Source organism: Protopterus annectens, chromosome 3.part1 (assembly GCF_019279795.1).
Source record: "Protopterus annectens isolate FY-2018-M chromosome 3.part1, PAN1.0, whole genome shotgun sequence".
NCBI lineage: Eukaryota > Metazoa > Chordata > Ceratodontiformes > Protopteridae > Protopterus > Protopterus annectens.
In genome coordinates, this window is record NC_056732.1 from 86,823,197 (window position 1) to 86,844,439 (window position 21,243).

The 21,243-nt window shown below is 40.7% G+C and overlaps 1 protein-coding gene across 3 annotated transcripts in view; it reads right to left on the minus strand.

Moving 5' to 3' along the window:
- Window positions 1-21,243, minus strand: part of MTSS1 (MTSS I-BAR domain containing 1) — a 1,668,097-nt gene that overhangs the window by 358,590 nt on the left and 1,288,264 nt on the right. For all 3 annotated transcript variants that reach the window (XM_044066600.1, XM_044066599.1, XM_044066601.1), the window contains exon 7: window positions 6,783-6,940. In XM_044066600.1, coding sequence (XP_043922535.1) covers window positions 6,783-6,940 — 158 coding nt within the window. The remainder of the gene's footprint in view (window positions 1-6,782; window positions 6,941-21,243) is intronic.

Sequence of the window (21,243 nt, forward strand, 5' to 3'; positions counted from 1 at the left end):
CACTTGAGGGACCCCCCACCAGGACTGGGTTACTGCCTTGAAAATCTCTGGATGCAGGTACCACATGTAAGGGTCCATAAGATTCCTATTGAGGCGGTCTGCTAGAACATTCTGAATTCCTGGCAGGTACTATGCCATGAGATGCTGTCCCAGAGAGTGTGCTGTTTTCCAGATTTGCATTGCTAGACAGCACAGGGGGGAGGAATAAGCGCCTCCCTGTCTGTTGATGTACCACATTACTGTAGTGCTGTCTCTGTCTTTACTAGCAGGATGCCTGGTGTCCATTTTTCTTTGAAGACTATTAGGCCTTTTTGTACAGCCATGAGTCCTTTTCAGTTGATGTGCTTGTTTCTGATATTGATTTCCCACTTCTCCTGGGTTTGCAGGCTGTGGAAGTGAGCCCCCCAGATTATCTCTGGGACATCTGTTGTAAGGGTCTGTCCCTGAGGACTGAATATGAAGGGGAGGCCTGGGTTGCGGGTGCAAGTCTGTGCCCACCATGCAAACTCCAGTTTGAGGCAAGGAATGAAGGGAATCTCTGTCTCTAGTGGTTGGGAGTTCTGGTGCGATATATTCCTGAGATACCACTGCAGCTTCCTCAAGTGCAGTTTGGCAAGGGGGAGCATGAGGATGCATGAAGCCATGTACCCCAGGGCTCTTAAGAATTCCCTTGCTGAAATCTGATCCTTCATTAGGATCCTTTTGGAAGTAATCTGTTAAGAAGGACACTTTTTCTAGGGGGAGGAAAGCCTTCTGGAGAGTGGTGTCCAGGAGGGCTCCCAGGAAAACAATCCATTGGGTTGGTGAAGTGATGGGCTTCTGGGGGTTCAATGTAAACCCCATAGAAGATAGGAGGCTCTGGGTGAATTTGAGATCCTGGAGTAGTTTGGTGGGATATGTTGAATGTAGAAAGGCAGTCGTCCAGGTATAGATAGACTTGTATTCCCTTGGTCCTGCAGAAAGTAATTACTGGAGCCAGACACTTTGTGAACACTCTTGGTGCAGCAGATAAGCCAAAGGGCAGAGCGGAAAAATTGATAATGGCTGGATCCTGCCCTCAAGTGAAGGAACTTTCTGTGGGATTCCTGTACAAGAATGTGAAAGTAGGCATCTGTTAGGTCTAGAGAGACCATGAAGGGCTGCAGGGACAGCATGAGAAGGAGCTTTTGAAGAGTTAACATTTTGAATTTGGGAACCAAGAGAAACTGGTTGAGTTTTGACAGGTCCAAGATAGGGCACCAAGAGCCTTCTTTCCTGGGGACCAAGAATAGTTTGGAGTAGAAATCTATTCCCTGCTGAGGAGGAGGGACTGGCTCTACTGCTCCTTGGACATAAATATTTTGAATTTGAACCAGGGCCTCTGTCATTTGATTTAGGGGGACATCTGGAAAACCTGAGGTTTTAATTGCTCTTTTAAAGTGAGCTTGTAGCCATTTGCAGTAATGTCTACAACCCACTTGCATGAGGTAATTAGAGTCCAGGTATGATAGAAAAGAGACTGTCTTCCTCCTAGCTTTGGGGTGGGGGGAGAAGGTGGCTGGCTGAGTAATTGTGAGTCTATATGAGTGGCTTGGGTTCTAGAACCCCCTTGTCTTGAGGTTTCCGAGGTCTACCTTTTTGCAGGGGTTGCCTCTGCCTATGTGGTTTTTCCCTTTGAGGTTTCCTCTTGCTACTTCTAGACAGGGAAGGAAAGGACCAGTGCTTAGCATTGAAGTTTCAGCTGAATCTGGGGGGGCTGCACCAGGAGGATGTCTTTCACTGTTTGCATAGACTTGATTTTGTCCTCCATCTTTTTCAGTACTTCTTCTGCTTTTGGGCCAGAAAAAACATTCTTGTCAGGTGAGGCATCTAACAGATGAGATTTAACATGAGTTAACATGGTCCAGAAGGGCTTGTTCTCGGAGCTAAGCATGTCTTCTAATCACTGACCCAGTAGTGACAGCTCTGCAAGATATTTTCATGGCATCATATCCACTGTGTAGAGAATGCTTAGCAACCTGTGCATGAGCATGACAGGGTTCTGACAATTCCTTGGAAAGGTTTTTGCCCTCCGGGGCAGACATCTTCTGTTTAAGTTGGTCAAAGATAGTCTGCTGGTACTTAATCATATGAAATTGGCAGTTGATGGCCCTCACAGTGAGTATGGCAGAGGTATAGACCTTCTTGCCGAACCTGTTAAGGGCCCTGCTCTCTTTATCTGTAGGAAGAGGATTTCTGGAAGAATTGGTTCTGGCTCTCTTTGGTCCTGGCGTGATCACTTCAGTGTCAGCAGAGGGGGTTTTGTAGAGAAATTTGTGGAATTCTTGAACACGGTAAAACCTGTCTGGATTTCGAGGGGCAGTGGGTACAGAGTCAGACTTAAGAGAAAATGCCTGGAAGACATCAACTACCACTTCTATAACTGCAGCTACAGCCAACGGCTTATGTTCTTCCGGTAAGTCCAGGAACTCCCTAACCCTCTGCTTAGCCTATGAGTAATCCTGAACCTCCCATTGGAAATGTTGTCTCATGGCATGGAGGGTCTCCCCAAAGGTGAAATCCTCTGGTGAGGAGGCAGAAGGGAAGATCTCTTCACAGTCCGAGTCCTCAAAGGAAGTGTATGAAGGGTGCACTTCAGATTCAGGGTCTTCTGAGTTTGAGCCCTCCCCACACACAGGGGGATCCTGATAAATTTCTGAAGGTTCATCCCTTTTCCTTTTTCTAGAGGCAACAGTTTGCCTAGAACTGACAAGAGAAAGAAGATCTTTTGCCAGTCTAAAGAAATCCTGCTGAGATCCCTGAGGAGTTCAGTCAGAAGGCCTCCTAGGAGTGGCTAAGGTTTTAGGCCTAACAGTATTTGCTGCCCTCACGCCTGTCTATTCAGTATGCTGAAAATGCACCAGTGTAGTGGGCCGAGGCCTCATTGCCAAGTCTCCATTTGGTGCACGCTCTTTGGAAGCCAAGGCCTGCTGAGCAGTCCTGGACAAAACTAACGAGCTGTTGTTGAAAGATTGAGTAGAAGTGGATGGGAGAGATGGTGTGTTGGACTCTGAAAGGGTCTCGACAGAGGCCTGAGTCATCGGTTCTGGAAGCAAAGGGGGTTGTGTAGGTGTCTCACCTTGTTCAAGAATTACAAGCCTGGAATGAGAGTCAGGTGGAGATGGACTGTCATCCAAATGCCTATGCTTTTGTTTCTTATCTTCTTGCGCTTAAGCAGATAAGATTTGGTATGACCGACGGATGCCATAAATGATGGTTGAACAGACTGTTAGCTAAGAAACTTTGCAAGAAATTCAGCCCTACACCTGATAGTTCTAGTATTAAAATGAGCACAAAAGCGACATTTAGCAACATCGTGATCAGGGCCTAGCTAAGTAACACAAAAGGAATGAAAGTCTCTGTGTGGGATCTGCTTTCCACAATGGAGACAGTTACTGACTTTATCTGACATGAGCAAGGAAAGAAAAAGTTCTCCAATGGGGTACTTACTGTCCAACAACACTTCTCTCTGGCATGGACCAACCTACGCACCTGAATGCTAATTTGGTGCTTCAGGTCTTCTGTGGCAAGAAAAGACTGGTGTTCTGACGCAGGCTGGCTATCTTTATACCTGGGCATACTAAAGTTGGTCTGGCGTCTGCCAGTCTTGGAGCCAGAAAGATTTTTCTCTGGTAGTCAGGCCGACCGAGGGCTTTTAGGCCACGAAATCCCAATAGTCAGGACTGCAACAGTGAAATCTGAAGAACATCTACTGATATTCAGGCTGCCTTGTTGAGACTTAACTTTCGAGGCAGGGCACTCAGGGGTGCACTTGAGAAAGATAGGTGCTGCACCTCTGCATAGTCATAGGCTGGAAGGGGGTTATCCATTTTGGGAAAGGAAACCCTCTTGTTAGGCTTTTCAGAATGCTCATTCTGCCATTTCCTTTGGGTGGCTTGGCTTTTGTTCAGCTAGTACTTCTATTTTTTGGCCGTTGAAAATTATTCTGCTTATTGGAGGAACCTTGGGAATATATAACATTTTACAAACTCCTTGCATCGGTTTACCTCTGCCATCCCAGATTTTAAGGATCTAATTAGATGCTGTACCAAACAAGTGAAGCAGTCATAATCTCATTTTTTAACGCATCATAAAAGTTCTGACTGTACAAAGAAGCATAACTCCTTATCACAACAGACACGTCTACATTTTGAAAAACAGTATCGACCCTTTTCAAGGCACTCTTTAAAGCATGTTTAGACACTTGAGAAAGACTGGACACAATATATTTGATAGACTTTTTGCTCAGCAGGCAAAGATGCAACATACTTGTCTAAAGTACACATACACCTCAACACAAGCTTCCACATAAACACTAATAAAACACCTTAAAAGCTACAATGAAGAACTGCATCAGCTTCCTGAGATTTTAGCCACTTATCTAGCTAATCTGAAGGGGCAGAGTTTGATGAAGACATAGCCTTTTTACTGGAAGATGTCGCTGGGGACACAGCAGCAGGATCTGTAGACAAGCAGATATGGAGACCAGGCATGACTGAGCCTACCCTGAATTTCTTAAACATTTTTAAGGCAAAGAATCATTAAATAGTGGAGAATTCTAAGCCTTCTTAAACACTTCTTCCAAGTCTGGGATTATTGGAGGGAAGGTTGCCATGTCTGGGTCCTCATCCTCCAAAAAGTCATATACCCTGCTGACCTCAGAAAGCAGCCAAACATTGCTCCCTACTGAATACATCTCTAAATCTAGCCAGCATTTGGGAAAAAGAAAACAATCCGCTTGGGTTTCTGCACCTGGTCCTCATCAGAGGAAGCTAACTGATCAGACTCTGACCCTTTTGAAATGACAGATTCCAAATCCCTATCAAAATCAGGATCCCTGGGTGGTTAAATGGAGTTGTGAGCACCGATGCTAGTCATAACCTGGGTCTGTATCTCATAATTAACTGACTAAACGTGGATCTAGCCATAGCCACCAACTCGGGTGAAAATCCAGTGACAGACTGTTGCCCTGTGACATAGTGGGTCTTGTTTATTTTTTGTATGCATTGCACAAAGGGAAATTCCCTGAGGGAGGCTTAACAACACTGTAGCAGATTCTGCACCTCTGACTTTTCTTGCACCTAAAGAGTTTGGTTCTTCCATACCTGAACCAGGTACTGGTACAGCCTCAGAGGACATGTCTGACCCACCATATCCCAGAACCTGGAGGCAAAAGAACGGGGAGTGGTTATACCACCTGCGTAAAGCTACTGTGGAGGCACAAGCCTTAGTGTGAGTTATATTTCTTGACTTATTTCTGTTTTTTAAGTGCAGGTGGGGTAGATAGTGGTGATGGTGGTGGTGGTGGTGGGTGCACTGTATCTGAGACCATAAAAAAGAAACTAGCCAGCTCAATACCAAATACTGGCTGCATGGTCATCCCAGTAAAAAGATGGACAAATCCCACTATTCTCTCCCCAAATAATCTAAATTCTATTTCTCTTGGGATACTTTTCTGAACAGTACACAGAGAAAATGACAGTTCAAAGCACAAAATACATGTAAAATGTCCCCTGATTTTGTAAAAAAAATAAAGGACAGTTTCAGTCCAAATAAATGGATGCAGCCTAAAACAGTATTAGACAAAAATAAATCATAAACTGAGGAAACATTCCTGTCAGAAATGTTTAACATACAAAAATGGCTCCAAAATCATGAGTTTACATGAAAAAAATCATTTAAAATGATACAATATTGCTCAAGTACCTCACATAATTACCAGACCAAATAAAAATGCAATATCAGCAAGTTTTCCTGTCAAAACTTCCAAATAAAGCTTTTAATCAGCAGGCCTTAATGTATGTGTTTGTCAAAGTAAAAACAGAAGCATTTACAATATTTCTAGTCAGAAAAAAAAAAAAGTCAAAGCAGCAGAATGTACTATTCAAACACTGATAAAAAAGCAGGGGGAGAAAATAAACACCCAAAACATATTTATCTGAGCTCAGCAACTTAAATATCCAGAGAAAGGAGGATCCTTCCCTTACTGTGGCACTAGTAATTTGAAAGGGTCCTGTCTGTGAGTCTGAAAGTAAGTCGCTGTACTCTCAAAATGACTGGTCCATCATAACCACAGACAGGCGGGGTGAGGAGCTCTGAGCTTTAGTAGACTGCCAGAGACAGGGTTGCAGGGCACTTCTACCCATATGGCAGTAAGGTAGTGTATTTGTTGAACATCTGGCTTTTTCTACAACATGTAACCCACTTCTGTGAGAACTGTAACCTCTCAAAAGGCCCTGTCCTCTTGTAGGCAACTGGCCCCAACCCATTTCCGATCTCACCAGGGACAGGCGACAGAGTATGCATTCCTACAACAAGTTTTCAACCTTTTCCTTACAGAAAATCAAAGAGGCTGCTTTTAACCTTGTCTTCAGAGAAAGTCAAACAAGCAACTGTCCCATCACAGCTCCCCCTCCCAAAGCAGGTCCATCTGAACCCAAGCCATCACTTGAGCTCAGGGATCTGGGTTATAGCCTGGGTATTATTCCTCTACACTAAGCAGCCATCTATCACAGTAAATGCAGAATGGTACTCCTCTACAAGTCAAGCCTGCTGTCCGCTGTACAACTCTCAGCTACAGTTCCTAATAAACAGCTGCTAGGGGTGTTAGCAAGAACAGATCTAACAGATGGTAGATAAAGGGCATGTGTAGGAGGACAGTCAGTCTTTAAAATAAAGTAAAAGTTTATCATCACGTTATTACTGGCAGTTAGGCAAACACTCACATTCTGGGCACATCAAGATAGATTTTGGTGTAAACTTACCAAAACTGGCCGCAGCATAGAAATAAAGGAGCAGAAACGACCACGTTCTTCAATTAGAGCCTTTCTTACAGCTTGTTTTTCTGTTTCTTCTAATAGCAGGTACTTATCATTCACATCCTGCAATGCACTGTCTAGCTGGGGCTGCACATCTCCTCTGCCTGCAAACAAGACAAGACAAGAAGTGTCACAAGTGCCACCATACACTACTAAAGTTACATTGTAAATGCCAAATAAATATTGAAATCAAAGCCGAACAGCACAGCTTTTGAATTATAATCACTTCGTTTTACGTTTCATACCAGTGCTAAAGGGTCGCCTCTTTTATAAAAAATCTTAATATAAGAAAGGCTTCCAGCACTAAAGCAAACCTCTGGGAAGAAAACAATAGTAAGAATCTCTGTACACGTTTCAATTTTATTTATTTTTTAGGTCTGTAACTGAGCATGTCACAGACACTTTTCAACTACAAACCAGGGGTTTGTGTTAAGCATGTATAATTGTCCCTTCCCAAGTCACCATATGCACCTAGAAAGGAAAAAAATACAGTTTCTCTTAACCATATCAAGGCCTCTGAGCTTGGTGATCTCAGTTTCTATCCAGCTTATGTTAGCAGGACTTGACTCCTCTAGATGATTCCAAGGTCATCTATTATAACTGGTGAATATTTTGGGCTGTACGTTCACTGTTCCTGTGCTCACCAAAGTAAGGGCATGTAAATGCTCTAGTCTCACGTTTCTCCTTCTCTAAAAGCAACTTACCATTACCTTGTGGTCAAATGACAATCCTCAACGGTATTAATGTTTTACTATGCATTTCCAGGCATAACGTACATGAATCTTCAGTTTGTTCCCTACTTCAAAAAGAAGGGACCTTTCATGTCCATTTTAAATGCATATATTTTAACATCTAAGAAAGAAGCACTGATGCAGTTGCTGTCTGCCACTGTTTTATTTTTAAGTTAAGGAGTAATTTTAAGTGAAATTTATATACCCAACTGCTAATGAGTAAATTATCAATACCAAGTCCAAGCCTAAGTGCGACCAATGCAGTTGTGGAAGCAGATGAACTACTAGAACAAAACCATGAGAACTCCCTAAATAGTTGGTGATTTAATTTATTTACTGACATTTGTTTACCAGCAAAGTATGACTGGGCACAAGTGGCCCTTTTCTGCAGAGGCCCGGGCAGAAAAGCTCCAAAGTAAGGCATTTTATGCAATCAATATTTATTATGACAAATGTTATAATACAGTTTCAGTGAATACATATCATAGTAGTCCGTATAATAAAATTTGGATTGGTATTCACAAACATTAATACATAAGCTTTGTATTGACAATTTACAGTTAGAAGAGTGACATATAAGAAAGGTAGGAGAAATTTAAGAAATACATTAGAGTGAAGTATTAAAGGGGATAAGCAAGTTTAAGTTTTAGTAGAGAAGGAGTGATGGAACTGGATTTGGCTGTGCAATTAAAAGTATTTTAGTTTAAGTAATACAATAAAGTATTAGAATGGGATAAACAGGTTAACTGATTTAGTGCTTTAAAGGGAGGTATAAGAAGGTAATGAAGGAGGTTAGGAGAAGCTATGTCCCAGATGAGTAGTCAGGAGGCAGACAGGAAGTTTTTCAGTAATGGTTTAAAAAGATAAAGTTAAGACAGCCCTGACTGATACAGGAATTAGTTACAATACTGGAACACAGACTGACCCCAGCAGCCCATTTTGGTTTCTAGATAGTAAGCAGTTTTTATCATTTGACTGAAGGGGACTGGTTGGTACACGGAACTAGAGTATAGGGATAAATGCTGAGCAGGCAAATGGGGTACAGATGATTTTCTGGGTTAAGACAAGCTGAATACAAGATAGGAGGTAAGGAAGTTTGAGATAGTTAAGTATTTTTAGTGCTAAACAGCGGTGGTGGGTCTATAAGATTTTTTGTGAACAAATCTGTCAACTTTGCTGCAAAACTAAGTAAGGCTGGCTTGTAGGTCAGTCATGATAGGTGGTCTATATATGAGAAAGGGTAAGAGGTAAGTGGTAGCTAGAGTTAACTTGGCAGAGTTTGTAAGGACTTTCTTTACACTATGAAGAGCACCTAGTTTAACTTAATTTACATCTGAATTCTGTGCACTGTAAGTAGGAGAACAAGAATTTTATAGGTGACTTTTGTCCCTGTTCCTGCTGATCAATAAGCCCACCCTCAATGATAAAGTGATCGTTCATTTCTCCGCACTGGGGATTCCACCCAAAGTGATGGTGAGAGCTGTATATGGGGTGTATTCAGGCAGCTATGAAGATGTTGTCCTCATTTTAGATAACTTAAACCCACTCCATGGGTGGGGAATGTGTGTGCTAACTAAGTTGCTACTGTGGCCTGAAAAGCTACACTAGAAACATGTTACTCACCCCCTCCCCAAAACCTGATGTGCACTGGAAGCCCTCCTTTGCACATAGAACCTACTGTGATGGTTTAGACTGCCCCCCCCCCCCATGGTTCTCTTATGTCCTTGTGTAGTGCTAGGTAAATCTCATGTGTGCAACTATGTGCTGCTGGCTTGATAAACACCACCAAGACTGCCCATTTCCTTAGAAGTGTTATATTCCTGGTCTGTTAACCAGATTCCCATATCCTCAGGCAAAGTACATGGTTCTTGGTCCCTTAACATAAGGTATCTCTACATTTTAAAAATAACAATTTGACATCCATTTTCTCTCACACCTATTAAAATAAGTGCTTAATTCTGCAAAGAAATCACTGACACTGCTATGTGTTTTTGTTTTCTATGTTCAGTAAACTTTTTCCCAATTTAATTTCCATACAAATGTCTGGTTCAAAGGGTAGAGGGTAAGCTTTTCCAACACAAATTGCCCAAAGTAGGAACAGACTCACAGAACAGGAGCCTTAAGAGTGAGGTACCTTTGAAAAAAAGCCATAAATATCCAATTGATGCCAAAAAAGAAGCATCTTGCCCTAGAGCAACATTAAAAATAATGGCTAAGTGGTATCTGACAGAAAAAAAATAAGTCTGAGATAAAAATGTCAGCTTAATAATCAAACATAACTCAGAATGGATCAACTAAGGAGTCCAACCCTTCAGATATAGGCCAAACAAGAAAACAAGTCCACTTGTCCCTGTATGTTTCCCATGAAGTGGGCCTCTTAGAGGAGCAAATTAAACAAGTAACCCTGTCCAGAAACAATGGGCCACAAGCAGCTACTGGAAACAGAGAAGCCAAGTAGTGTGACACAGCTCACTCACATACAGGTTATACTAGCCAGATGGATAAGACAATTTGGTTTCAGCTGGTCTCAAAGGCACTGGTTTTCCAACCACTGAGGCAGAAAAAGAGGGAGCCTGACAGTTTGGAGCCAATAACAGACTATGTGAATGAATTTTGTCTTAAATAGCCTTGCCTTTCAGATAACATCCCCATCAAAGGAAATGGAAGGAAGCACAAAGGAGCCCTCTTATCCATGGAAGGCCCACGGCATCCCCAGAGGTCTCGCAGGAGACAGGATATGGGGGAAAAATCTCTGTAGTTGATGTTAATCAGAAACATGAACAAGTCATAGCAGAGCACACACTACATTCAAAAAATCCTTGCTACATAATATCTGCGAGACCACCAGTGTGGTATTAGGTATTTGCTCGTGTGACATTACTGAAGTGGACTCCCTAGGGCTATGGGCTACTACAATAAAGTAGCCTATACCTGTGGGTCATTCTAAAACTCTCAAACCCCTAGCAAAGTGGATAAGATTGAGCTCTCCTGTGTCTGCTGAGTTACCACACAACAGACATGCTGTCCATCTGAAAAGGCAGAATCTTCATGGGACAAGAATTCCTGGCAAGTCTGATGGGAAAGGAGGACTGCCCTCATCTCCAGTATGTTGATGTGAAAAAAAGAGTTCCTTGGATGACAACTCTCTTTTTGATCATTTGCACAGTACAATGCTCCCCAGCCCTCAGGACCCATCACTAATGACCATCACCTCAGCTGGGGGAGATGGAAAGAACTGCCCAGGCAAAGACTGCTCACATCCAACCACAACAGAGGTAATTTACAGACAATCCCATTGTTGCTTCTTCAAAATGTTCTTCATTTGAGCATAATCTTTGGGCTTTCACAGGAGGAGCTTTAATTAAGTGCAATTATATGTCTCCTTTTTATATAGCCTTGACTCCACTTGATCTCCTTTAAGCATACATTTTTCATCTTAAAAAAACAGCTTTTTCTCATCTATCTGCACTGTAAATCTCAGGATTTATATATATATATATATATATATATATATATATATATATATATATATATATATATATGTCTTTCACAAAGTTTTACACATGATTATTTGTAGCTTTAAAATCAACAAAAAAGTACGTAAATACAAGCAAGTACTGAGTATGTCATTTCTAAGATTGAGTACCTGAAGTCAAATTTGCTCAGCTCATTGTTCCTTTTATTTGTAAACAGAACTCCCAACAATTTTGTTATAAACTCTGGGATGGATTCAGGAAGGGTCAAGGCCAGTAGCAAACCCTAACATAGGTTCAGTGCCCAATGATGGTTTAGTGACAGGCCCACTACGGGTGATCTAATGTGATCTGTAAGATCACCACTGTGGGGTGTCTTGTCAGCCAAGCTATATGCTAATGAGGAATTCCAGGGGAAGGACATAGGCTAATTAAGCATGTGGTTTCCCCAGAAATGCCTGCGTTAAGGCATTTATGCAGCATCATCAGGCTACATAAGGTAGCTGGTTGGACAAAGTAATTAATTAGGCCATAAGTTCATGTTCACCCTTTTGCTTTCAATCAGTGAGATGTCATGTTAGGCATAAGTTCTAGGGAGCATAGGGGAGAGGTAGTGGCAGAGTGTGTGTGAATCTGTGCATCTGTGTGTGGGTGCATGTGTGAATGTTGTGACGCCCATGCCCTGGCTCAGCAATCAAGGAGCCTCAATCCTCACCACTAACACCAGTGAGGGGCGTCTCATATAGGAGGAAAGGATAACAAATGCGCACAGTAAAGTGCAATTCCCCTTAAGAGCACACAGAGATCACAGTCAGTCCGGGGCTGGTCGCTCCCTTGCTCTCCAGGTCCTCAATAAGACTCCAAAAAGAAATGTGAATAAGAAAAAACTCACTTTTAATAACAAACAAAGCTTTCGGGAATAACCCTTCTTCAGTGCTGTTAGAACAGTAAATGAACTCAATACATTCATATATTTATATATATAATTAATATAAACACATGACACAGCCAACCTATGAAAAATATCTAAAAACACATCAATTAAAATTTCATCAATTAAAATTTAAGGCAACAGACGCAAATAAAATTCATAAATATGTAAACACATATATGTTGCCATAAAATAAAAGTCATGAATTAATGCATCAAATAATAAAAGATGTATGTATACTATCAGTTTATCATTTTAGTATTAATATATATTTATTCCAATCATACTAGTGATGTTGCTTCTGTTTAAAATCTAAAACAGGTTTAATAGTAATCATATTATTTACACCTGGTTTCTTATCAGCATTTAGTTTAATAATCCATCTATATTCGGCCATATCTAATTTATCAATCATACCTCCAGAATTGGTGAATTTAGAAGAGAAAGTTCCATTGGTTGAAATTCAGTCCCCCAATAAGACTCCCCACTAGCACAGCTATAGGGTCCAGATCTTAGCCTAGTCGGCAAGCTAAAACCTCCAGCATCCTCTCTGTCCAACCACTGCTTCGTGTCCCTGCTCAAGTAGCTGACACACACACACACACGCACACACACACACACACGCACGCACGCACGCACACACACACACACACACACACACACACACACACACTTTGAGAAGAGTTTATACAACCACACAGACACTCCTGGGGAAGTCTGGCACAGGTTCTCCAGCTGTGCCCCTTTTTCCCAGACTATACGGTAGTACCAGCTGCCATCACCAACTAATATTTATCAGCTACTCAAAGGCCCTTAAAAGGGTGTCCAATTATTACTGTGCAATATTATTATCCAATTGGCAGTATAGCCCAGGGCTAAAGCTATTGAAGTGGCTTTGTACAATTTTACCAAAGGCATGCAAACAAAGAGCTTAAATTATCTCTACAAAAACAGCCACAGTTGGAAGGGTTTAAAAATATTTAATAACAAATAGTCAAAACACAAGACAATACTTTTTACTACACAGTGCTAGTCAAGAGTTCAGAGATCACAGAGAAATACTTAAAATAATTCAGTAGTACAGTTCTAACATCACAGAAAAACACTTAGTCTAATCTTTCTAGTTTCTAGCTATTTCTAAGGGAAAACACAAGTCTAAGATAAACTTACATATAGAGCAAGACAGTGCTGGTGAGTTGGACGGTCAAGACAAAAATGCTTAATGCTTTCTGATTCTCTCCGTTTTTAAAATCACATTCCTGGTTCACATTACATCATTCTTCATACTTCCCTGGGTTCCCAGGCTAACAGAAACTACATTTACATTCTTTACCTCTGGGCAGAAACCAGAGCAATAAAGGACATTTATGCATGCAAATTCTGGCCATTAACTCTGGCCTTAAAACAAGAGACATGATGCCTCACTCTAGACTTACTGACTCCGAGTTTTAACATCAAAGGGTCACAACATGCTTTATTGGTCAGTAGCATGCACTGTTGTTACATTTTTTCCAGTTCCACATGTAACACTATTTTTACCATTTAAGACAACAAGCCTAAGGTTTATACTAATATTTACAGATGACAGAATTATCTCCAAAATTTTATCTGGCCAGGCTGACAGCCTTCACCTATCTTCATCCAATCTTCACAGCTGTATACAATGGAATGACTGGTATCAGGAGAGTGAGTTTGTGTGTGTGTGTGTGTGTGTGTGTGTGTGTGTGTGTGTGTGTGTGTGTGTGTGTGTGTGTGTGTGTGTGTGCATAATGGGTCTGGGTGGTTGGGTATGCGTGAATGGGTGAGTGTGTCATTCAGTGAAACTGGTGGGATGGCTGTGTGTGTGTGTGTAAGGGTGGAATGAGCATATCCTGCAATAATGACCATTTTCTGAACAATAAGAAGTATGAAACTCTAATGTCTGGAATTAGTGACTGACTACAGTAATCCATAAGTTTTGAGGGACACAGTAGGTACAAGAGGAAAAATCAGGAACATTCTGTCAAATCAAGGGCAGCTGAAATGGGTGTGTCCATGGGGAGGGGGGTGCTGACATACTTCCAACTGGCCATGCTGAGGCTTCCAGACAAAGCCGAAAGAACCACAAGATGACACCGGAGAATAATTTTAAATATTACTATGACTTTAAGAAGTTAATAGAGCTACAGATATAGCGTCACTATGCATTTTTTGAACACTAAAAAGAACGAAACTCTAACGTCTGACAGTACTGACTGTAACCTTCTGTGACTTATGAGGGGCAAGAAAACAATAAGAAGCTACATCAAGAATGTTCTACAAACAAAGTGACAGGTAAGAAGTATGTCAGTGTATGTGTATGTCTATGCTGGAATGTGTGCATGTGTGTGTGTGTGTGTGTGTGTGTGTGTGTGTGTGTGTGAATGTTGGGAAGTGTCCCTGCCCAACAGGATGTATGGACTGTCAAAGGTGATTACAACAGGAATGTGCTGATTAGCACTAGTGGTAGCAACATGCAATTCAGAAACATTAAAGTCAGCTAATAATGAGGTCTTTCCTTATTGAGGCGAATGTGCCTCTGAATCTCATTTTTCACAATTGCTGAAACAGACGCTTTTAATCACAGCTCTTAGCACCCATTTTGGAATTCTTCATGAATCTCAGGGTTTGTTTGCTTTCTTCGTTTTTCAAGAAATGGGATACAGATTTCAAAAGCAGTTCATGTGTAACGGCTATAATTAAAAAAATAGCCTCATCTATTCGGGCACACGTGTATCTTGTTTTCCACTGAAAATGAAAAATTACTTGAACTCCTCTAAGAGGATGTTGACTTTAATAAAGAAAACTTTATCGTATACCATTTTGACAACAGGAGCACCCCTGCAAACACATCAATGGACATGCAGACTTCTCACAGAAAGTACATTATCAAACTCCTCACTACCTTTAATAAAACAGGCAATCATACTCTGCACAGAAGACTCCTCAACAGACTCACCCATACCTTAATAAAATGTACATGGAGACACTGCATAAAAAGGCATCAAAGTGGATTCCTTATTACATTTGAAAAAAAGAAAAACATCAGAAACTTCAATGTCCTGTGTGGGTGTTCAGATGTATAGACTTAGCACATGGACAGTACATGTCATGTCTTACATGCCCAAGACTAACAGATAATGATGGAAGAGTACTAAAGTCCACTTAAACAATGACACTATTTAGAAAAAGAAAGATTTTTTCCCCTTAAATAATGTCATCATATAACAGGAGTAATCCACTCCTGTGTACAGGTAAAGCAGGATTTAACCATGCTTAGCTTTGCTTAATCACTCAGGTATACTCTCTCGATCCAACCATACCAACTGTGGGTAAGTCCTGCTACCCACACCCAGTCCTGGATTATTGCTAAAAAATATGAATTCAACTTCAAAACAAACATTAAGAAGTCATTTGCAGAACTATAGTTAACACAGTGTAGAAATGTATTATGGTACAATGTACAAGAGGGATTCTTGGCTGGCCTACTTACCTCTCTGCAAACACCTCATCTTACCCTCCCCATTTCAACAGTCATTTCATTTTAAAGCAATATTTCTCTGTATGATCTCCCTCAAGAAGGTGACACATTTTCCCTTTTATCAAGCAAGCTACAGCATGTTTTCTAGTAAATCTCTTTAGACAACCAACTTTGTCTTTCTCTTTGCCATTTTTATCATCAATCTACTTCCTGCAATGTTTTCTACTCCTCTCTAGTTAAACAGAAATACAGATATTTTCCACATTTTTTTCTGAAACAGAAAAAAACTATTATGCATATATTTCTGATGCATTTTGATTTTAAAATGAAGGTGTAAAGTTATAGGGAGCAAAAGTCTAGGAAAAAAAGTGAATTATCTCAGAAATGCCAATCATGGTGCTAAATCAGAAGAGGTCTTATTCTACTTTCTCTACAAGAACATCCACAGTTATTGACTGAACAATAAGCTGTTGGTCTTTAAATGCAAAGTAATCTTTTTAATTGTAGCTTCTGATATAAATAAATCAAATCTGAGATACATACCATCAGTTCTGAAAATGGAATTAATTTTAAGCCCTTTAAAAGCAAAGACAACATCTGTTCAATGAACACTAGACAGATGTGTTTTACATGTAGTAAATACCCTGTCTTTATCACCACTGTAATGTCTACTATGTGACTGATTCTGATATTAATGCCTTCTTTGCATTGTCAAACTTTCATTTCTTATCTCGCTGATTGTTACCCAACAACATCCCCAACTTAGTTTGTGCAGCTTCTTGCAGCTGTGTGGTTTCTTATGTAAATGACTAGGATATGGTGATCGTTTCCTGCTGAACAGCAGATGCAATGTGCTTTACAGGTTGGACTTTTCTTAACCTTTAAATTATGTACTGTTACCACTGAAGAGCCTTTTAAGACCCCTTTGTTTACTGTTAGCAACCATTTCTTTTCCTGTGCTATCAAGATGATAAACCAAGTTAATTTCTAGTTTCAACGCTGTTTTTGTTACTACTTTAATCAAAGTTGCTTTAAACAACTTCTGTAATTTTTGGTTAATTTTCATAACCGTTTCTAACCATCTTGTATGCCTCTCCACAAAAGCGCTTTTGCAGTAAACTGCTTTCATCATTAAAAAAACAGAATGGCATGTTTTTTTTAATATACTTGCCTCCTGAAGTGTTATTCAACTCTGAACTTAGGTTTTGAGCATTTCCTGGTCACAGAGTTGAATTTTTTTTTCTGCCACTTTACTCTTACCAGCACTGCGGCATTCTCTAGGGCAGTTTGAAAAGGGCAATCTGAAATATATCACCTCCACTGTCTTGTATACCATGCTTAAAATGTGAACAAAAAGATGATTTCTTCTGAAAGAAATAATAAAAAAAAAAAAACACATCTCACGTTTCACTAAACTTTTTTTAAATGCTTTTTAAGTACACGGTGAATAGTTAAAAATGTCGACACTCAAGTTTAATCATTATTTCATCACTAGCTGGGGCCTCAGCTATAGCCTTTTAAGCTTTGAGATTCTGTTTTACGATTTGTTGAGGTTCTGTTTTACAATGACACATTCTACAATGCAACTTTAATTATCTGACCAATCAGAAAACATTTTAACTACTCTCTTCATTTAATTCTTTCAAGTAGTGCAGAAGTTGGACGTCTGGCAAACATAACATATAAGCAGCAAAAATAATATGCGCAACGTAACCGGGGAAATACTTCACAATTTTCATTTGTTTTATTGCAAGTTTACAATAATGCAAATTTGCAAACAGTATGCCATTATTAAAATATAAGAAACCAGGAAAATGAACTGAAATAAAATGAGAAAGAAGAAACCATCACCAAAGTTAAAAATAAGTCACCTCTAAATGTACATTACCCAGTGAGCAGTTACAAAGTCTAAATAATCTATGGCATCGGAACAGACTTACATTTATCAAAAATGGAACTTTTAGTTAGTGTGATATCAAAATGATTTCGGTATGCAATAGATTATTACAACTGTATAAGTCAAACAGCTCGTATATATATATATATATATATATATATATATATATATATATATATATATATGTATGTATATATAGTACATGTATGCCTGTTATCATGCTCATTAGTGCTTTGTCTTTTGTCCACTAGGTTTTAACTTGACATGTCTACCAGCACTGACGTCAATTAACATAATGGTAACTGCAATGCCAACAATATGGATTTGTCTTGAAATTCACATGCAACTCACCTTTCATAATATGGATGGAGGTAGTGTATTCCATATATAACTTATGTTGTACAGATGCATTAAGTGCTGATAGGTGTACTGTCAGCATTTTTATGAAATCAAACGTTCCACCTAGTTATAGCAGGGCATTTAATTATCTGAAAAGTTAAATCACTACATGTCATGGACTGAGGTTTATTTTTCCATAAAAAGGAGCCACTGACAACAGAATTGTCATTTTCACATAATTTATAATGATGTGACTATAATGTCTGAGTCTATCATAAGGGAAAAATGCTGAATTATGTGCAACTGAAACTGAAAAAAGGGAAATGAGGATTATGTCCCTGCCATGTTACATCAACTTTTTTACATAAAACAGTGGTTAAGGTAAATTATTAGTTATGTACTTAGCATAACTTGGTATCTGTGTTGTCTTCTTTCATTCCTCCTCATGTATGGGTTACGGATTCGACCTTAGATCTGACACGGCTTATTTCTTCAGACTAGACTCCAAGTCTCGAGCTCCTCCCACTACCCACAATGACCTACACTCCAACCAACCTCCTCAGATCAAGTTTGCTGCCCACAGACAATAGACAGCAAAGAAAAGAGAAGGAAATTTAAATATATCTCCATAACTAGAGGCTCAAAAAACAGAAACAACAGTTCCTAAAGATAGTTCTCTCCAGGTCTTCTAGGGCACCAGGAAGGGGGATGACAGGGTGGGAAGGTGAGGAGGAATGAAAGAAGAAAACACAGATACCAAGTTATGGTAAGTACATAATTAATAAGTCTGATGTTGTCGCTTTCATTCCTCCTCACATATGGATAGAGTCCCCAGCTATGCAACTCCTGGGTGGTCTCAAGGAAGGATATACCAAAGCACTGCCAAACCAAATGAAACCCTGCTCCAGGAAACAAGATCCAATTTATAGTGTGATACAAATGTGTCAGCCTTAGACCATGTGACTGCTGCACAGATATCTTCTAAAGAGGCCCTGGAAGAGAAGGCAGATGAGGTGGACACTGACCTAGTGGAGTGGGCCTTAGGAGGGAGTGGTAGCTGTAATCCATTCTTATTATAAATGAAGGTGATACAGTCTATAATCCACTTAGCGAGAGTAACCTTTGAAATCGCCTGACCTAGACAGCTAGGAGAGAAGGACACAAATAACTGATCTGACTTAAGAAAGGTCTTAGTCCTGTGTAGGTAAAAACGTAACTGTCTGTGAACATCTAGTGAATGTAACAATCATTCTTGCTCCTTAGAGAAATTTGGGAAGAGAACTGGTAGTAGAACAGTCTGGTTAAGATTGTCTTCTGTAGCTATCTTGGGCATAAAGGAGGGGTCTGTACAAAGGGACACTGTATCCTTGTAGAAAATAATGTAAGGCGGCTTAGAAGATAAGGCCTATATTTCCTATATTCTCTTTCCTGAGGTGATGACAACGAGAAGTACTGTCTTCCATGAAAGAAACTTTAGGTCGCAATCACCCACTGATTCAAAAGATTTTTGAGTTAAGCTTTCAAAAACCGCAGTCCGATTCCATGGTGGAGAGGGATCCTTTACCAGAGGACTGAGCAGAAAGATCCCTTTCAAGAAGGCCTTGCATAGTTTGGAAGTTGAAGAGTAATTGAGAATGTTGCCGGAATGAAAATTAGAGATAGCCACTAACTGAAGTTTGATGGTAGAGAAGCTGGCTCCTTCTTTGAAAAGAGATGCAAGGAAACGCAGAACATCTGAAATAGGTGCCAAAAAAGGGTCAATGTTCTCTTCCATTTGCTACCATAAACTTTCTTAGTAGCTGTTTTTTGAGAGGTTAAAATAATATCTCAGACTGGGGAAGCAAGCCTGAACCTTTGAATAATCACTAGAAGTGGAGAAACCAAGATGTCAATTTCAGGAACATCAGATTGGGGTGATAACCTTCTAATGGGTGACAAATGAAGTCCTGTTTAGGCCCCAGAATCCATGGAGGATACTTTAGGTGAGACCAGAGGAAGGGGAACCAAATCTGATGAGGCCAAAAGGGAGCAATAAGGATTACTGAGGACTTCAGACGCATTGCTTTCTGGAGATACTTTGGGATCCAACATAGTGGGGGATAAGCATAGAGGAGACCAGGGGGCCAATCATGAACCACAGCATCCCTCAGAGACTCCCCCGGGGGGGGGGGGGGGTCAGACCAAAGTAGTTGCTGCACTTGTTGTTCTTGAGGGATGCAAACAGGTCACAGCAAGGTTGGCCCCAATGGCTGAAGATCCAATCCGCTGACTGATTGAGGGACCACTTGTAAGGGGTCAGAATGGACCTGCCAGCCGTTGGAATTCCCCGGTATGTGTGTTGCAAGCAAAAAATGGTTCAAACACATCTCCTATTCCCAAATGATCATGGCCCCTCTGCACCGCGGTTAAGAGCAGGTTCCTCCTTGTTTGGTGATGTAGCACACCACTGATATGTTGTCTGTGTGAACTCCAATCATTCCTAGAGGAAGAATGTCCTGAAAGGCTTGCAACATGAGGACTGCTCTCATCTCCAGAACACTGACATGCAATTCCCTTGTAATGCCCCACCCCAATGAAAAGTATCTGTGGTCACAGTGGCAGAGGGGGTGGAAGAAGGAAAGGTCTGTGTGATATAGAGAAATATTGCCAGCCCAGCTATCTGGAATTTTGTAAATAATTCTATGTCATTTGTGAATATTGATATGACTTATACAGAACTGTATGTTATGTTGTTGAGTCTTTCGGCTTTTCCCGGTTAGGGGTCGCCACAGTGGAACTCCGGTCGGCTAATGAATGGTAGTTGATTTTTACGTGCCGAGTTACCAGCCCTGACGCACAACCTTCAACGAAGGCACGCCCATTCACGCATGTCTCCATGCAGAAGACGCTCTAGCTGAGAATCGAACCGGACAGCGTCTTACTGTGAGGCGACAACGCTACCACTGAGTTAAAATGTAACCACGGCATGCCATGCTGATTTAGAACAGAAATGCATATAAACTATCATCATCATCAGCCCCATTTTTCCTACATGGTGTGGGGGGATCGTGTTAACTGTCGCCAACTCTCTCGATTCAGTGCCACACTCATGCCTTCTTCAACACTCATGCCTGACTGTCACAGATCTTCCTTCACACAATCCATTCACCTCTTTGCTGGAAGTCCTCGTTTCCTCTTAGTTTCTTCCCGTCTGTCCTAAATCTTCCTCACCAGATTGTCTTCTGCTTTTCTCTACGTGTCCAAACCACTGTAATCTGTTCTCTTTGATCTTTTCTGCAATTGGAGCTACTTTGGCTTCTGCTCTTACGTCTTCATTTCTTTGTCGGTCTCACAGTGTGCATCCTACCACCCTTCTCAGGCACTTCATTTCCATCACCTCTTGCTTCTTCAACTGTTCTGCCTTTACTGCCCAGGTTTCTGTACCATACAGTAGTACTGGTCGCACCACTGTCTTGTACACCTTACTTTTCAGCTTCTTTGGCATTCTTCTGTCATAGACTACATCTGACACTCTATGCCAGTTGTCTGCAGCCCCTC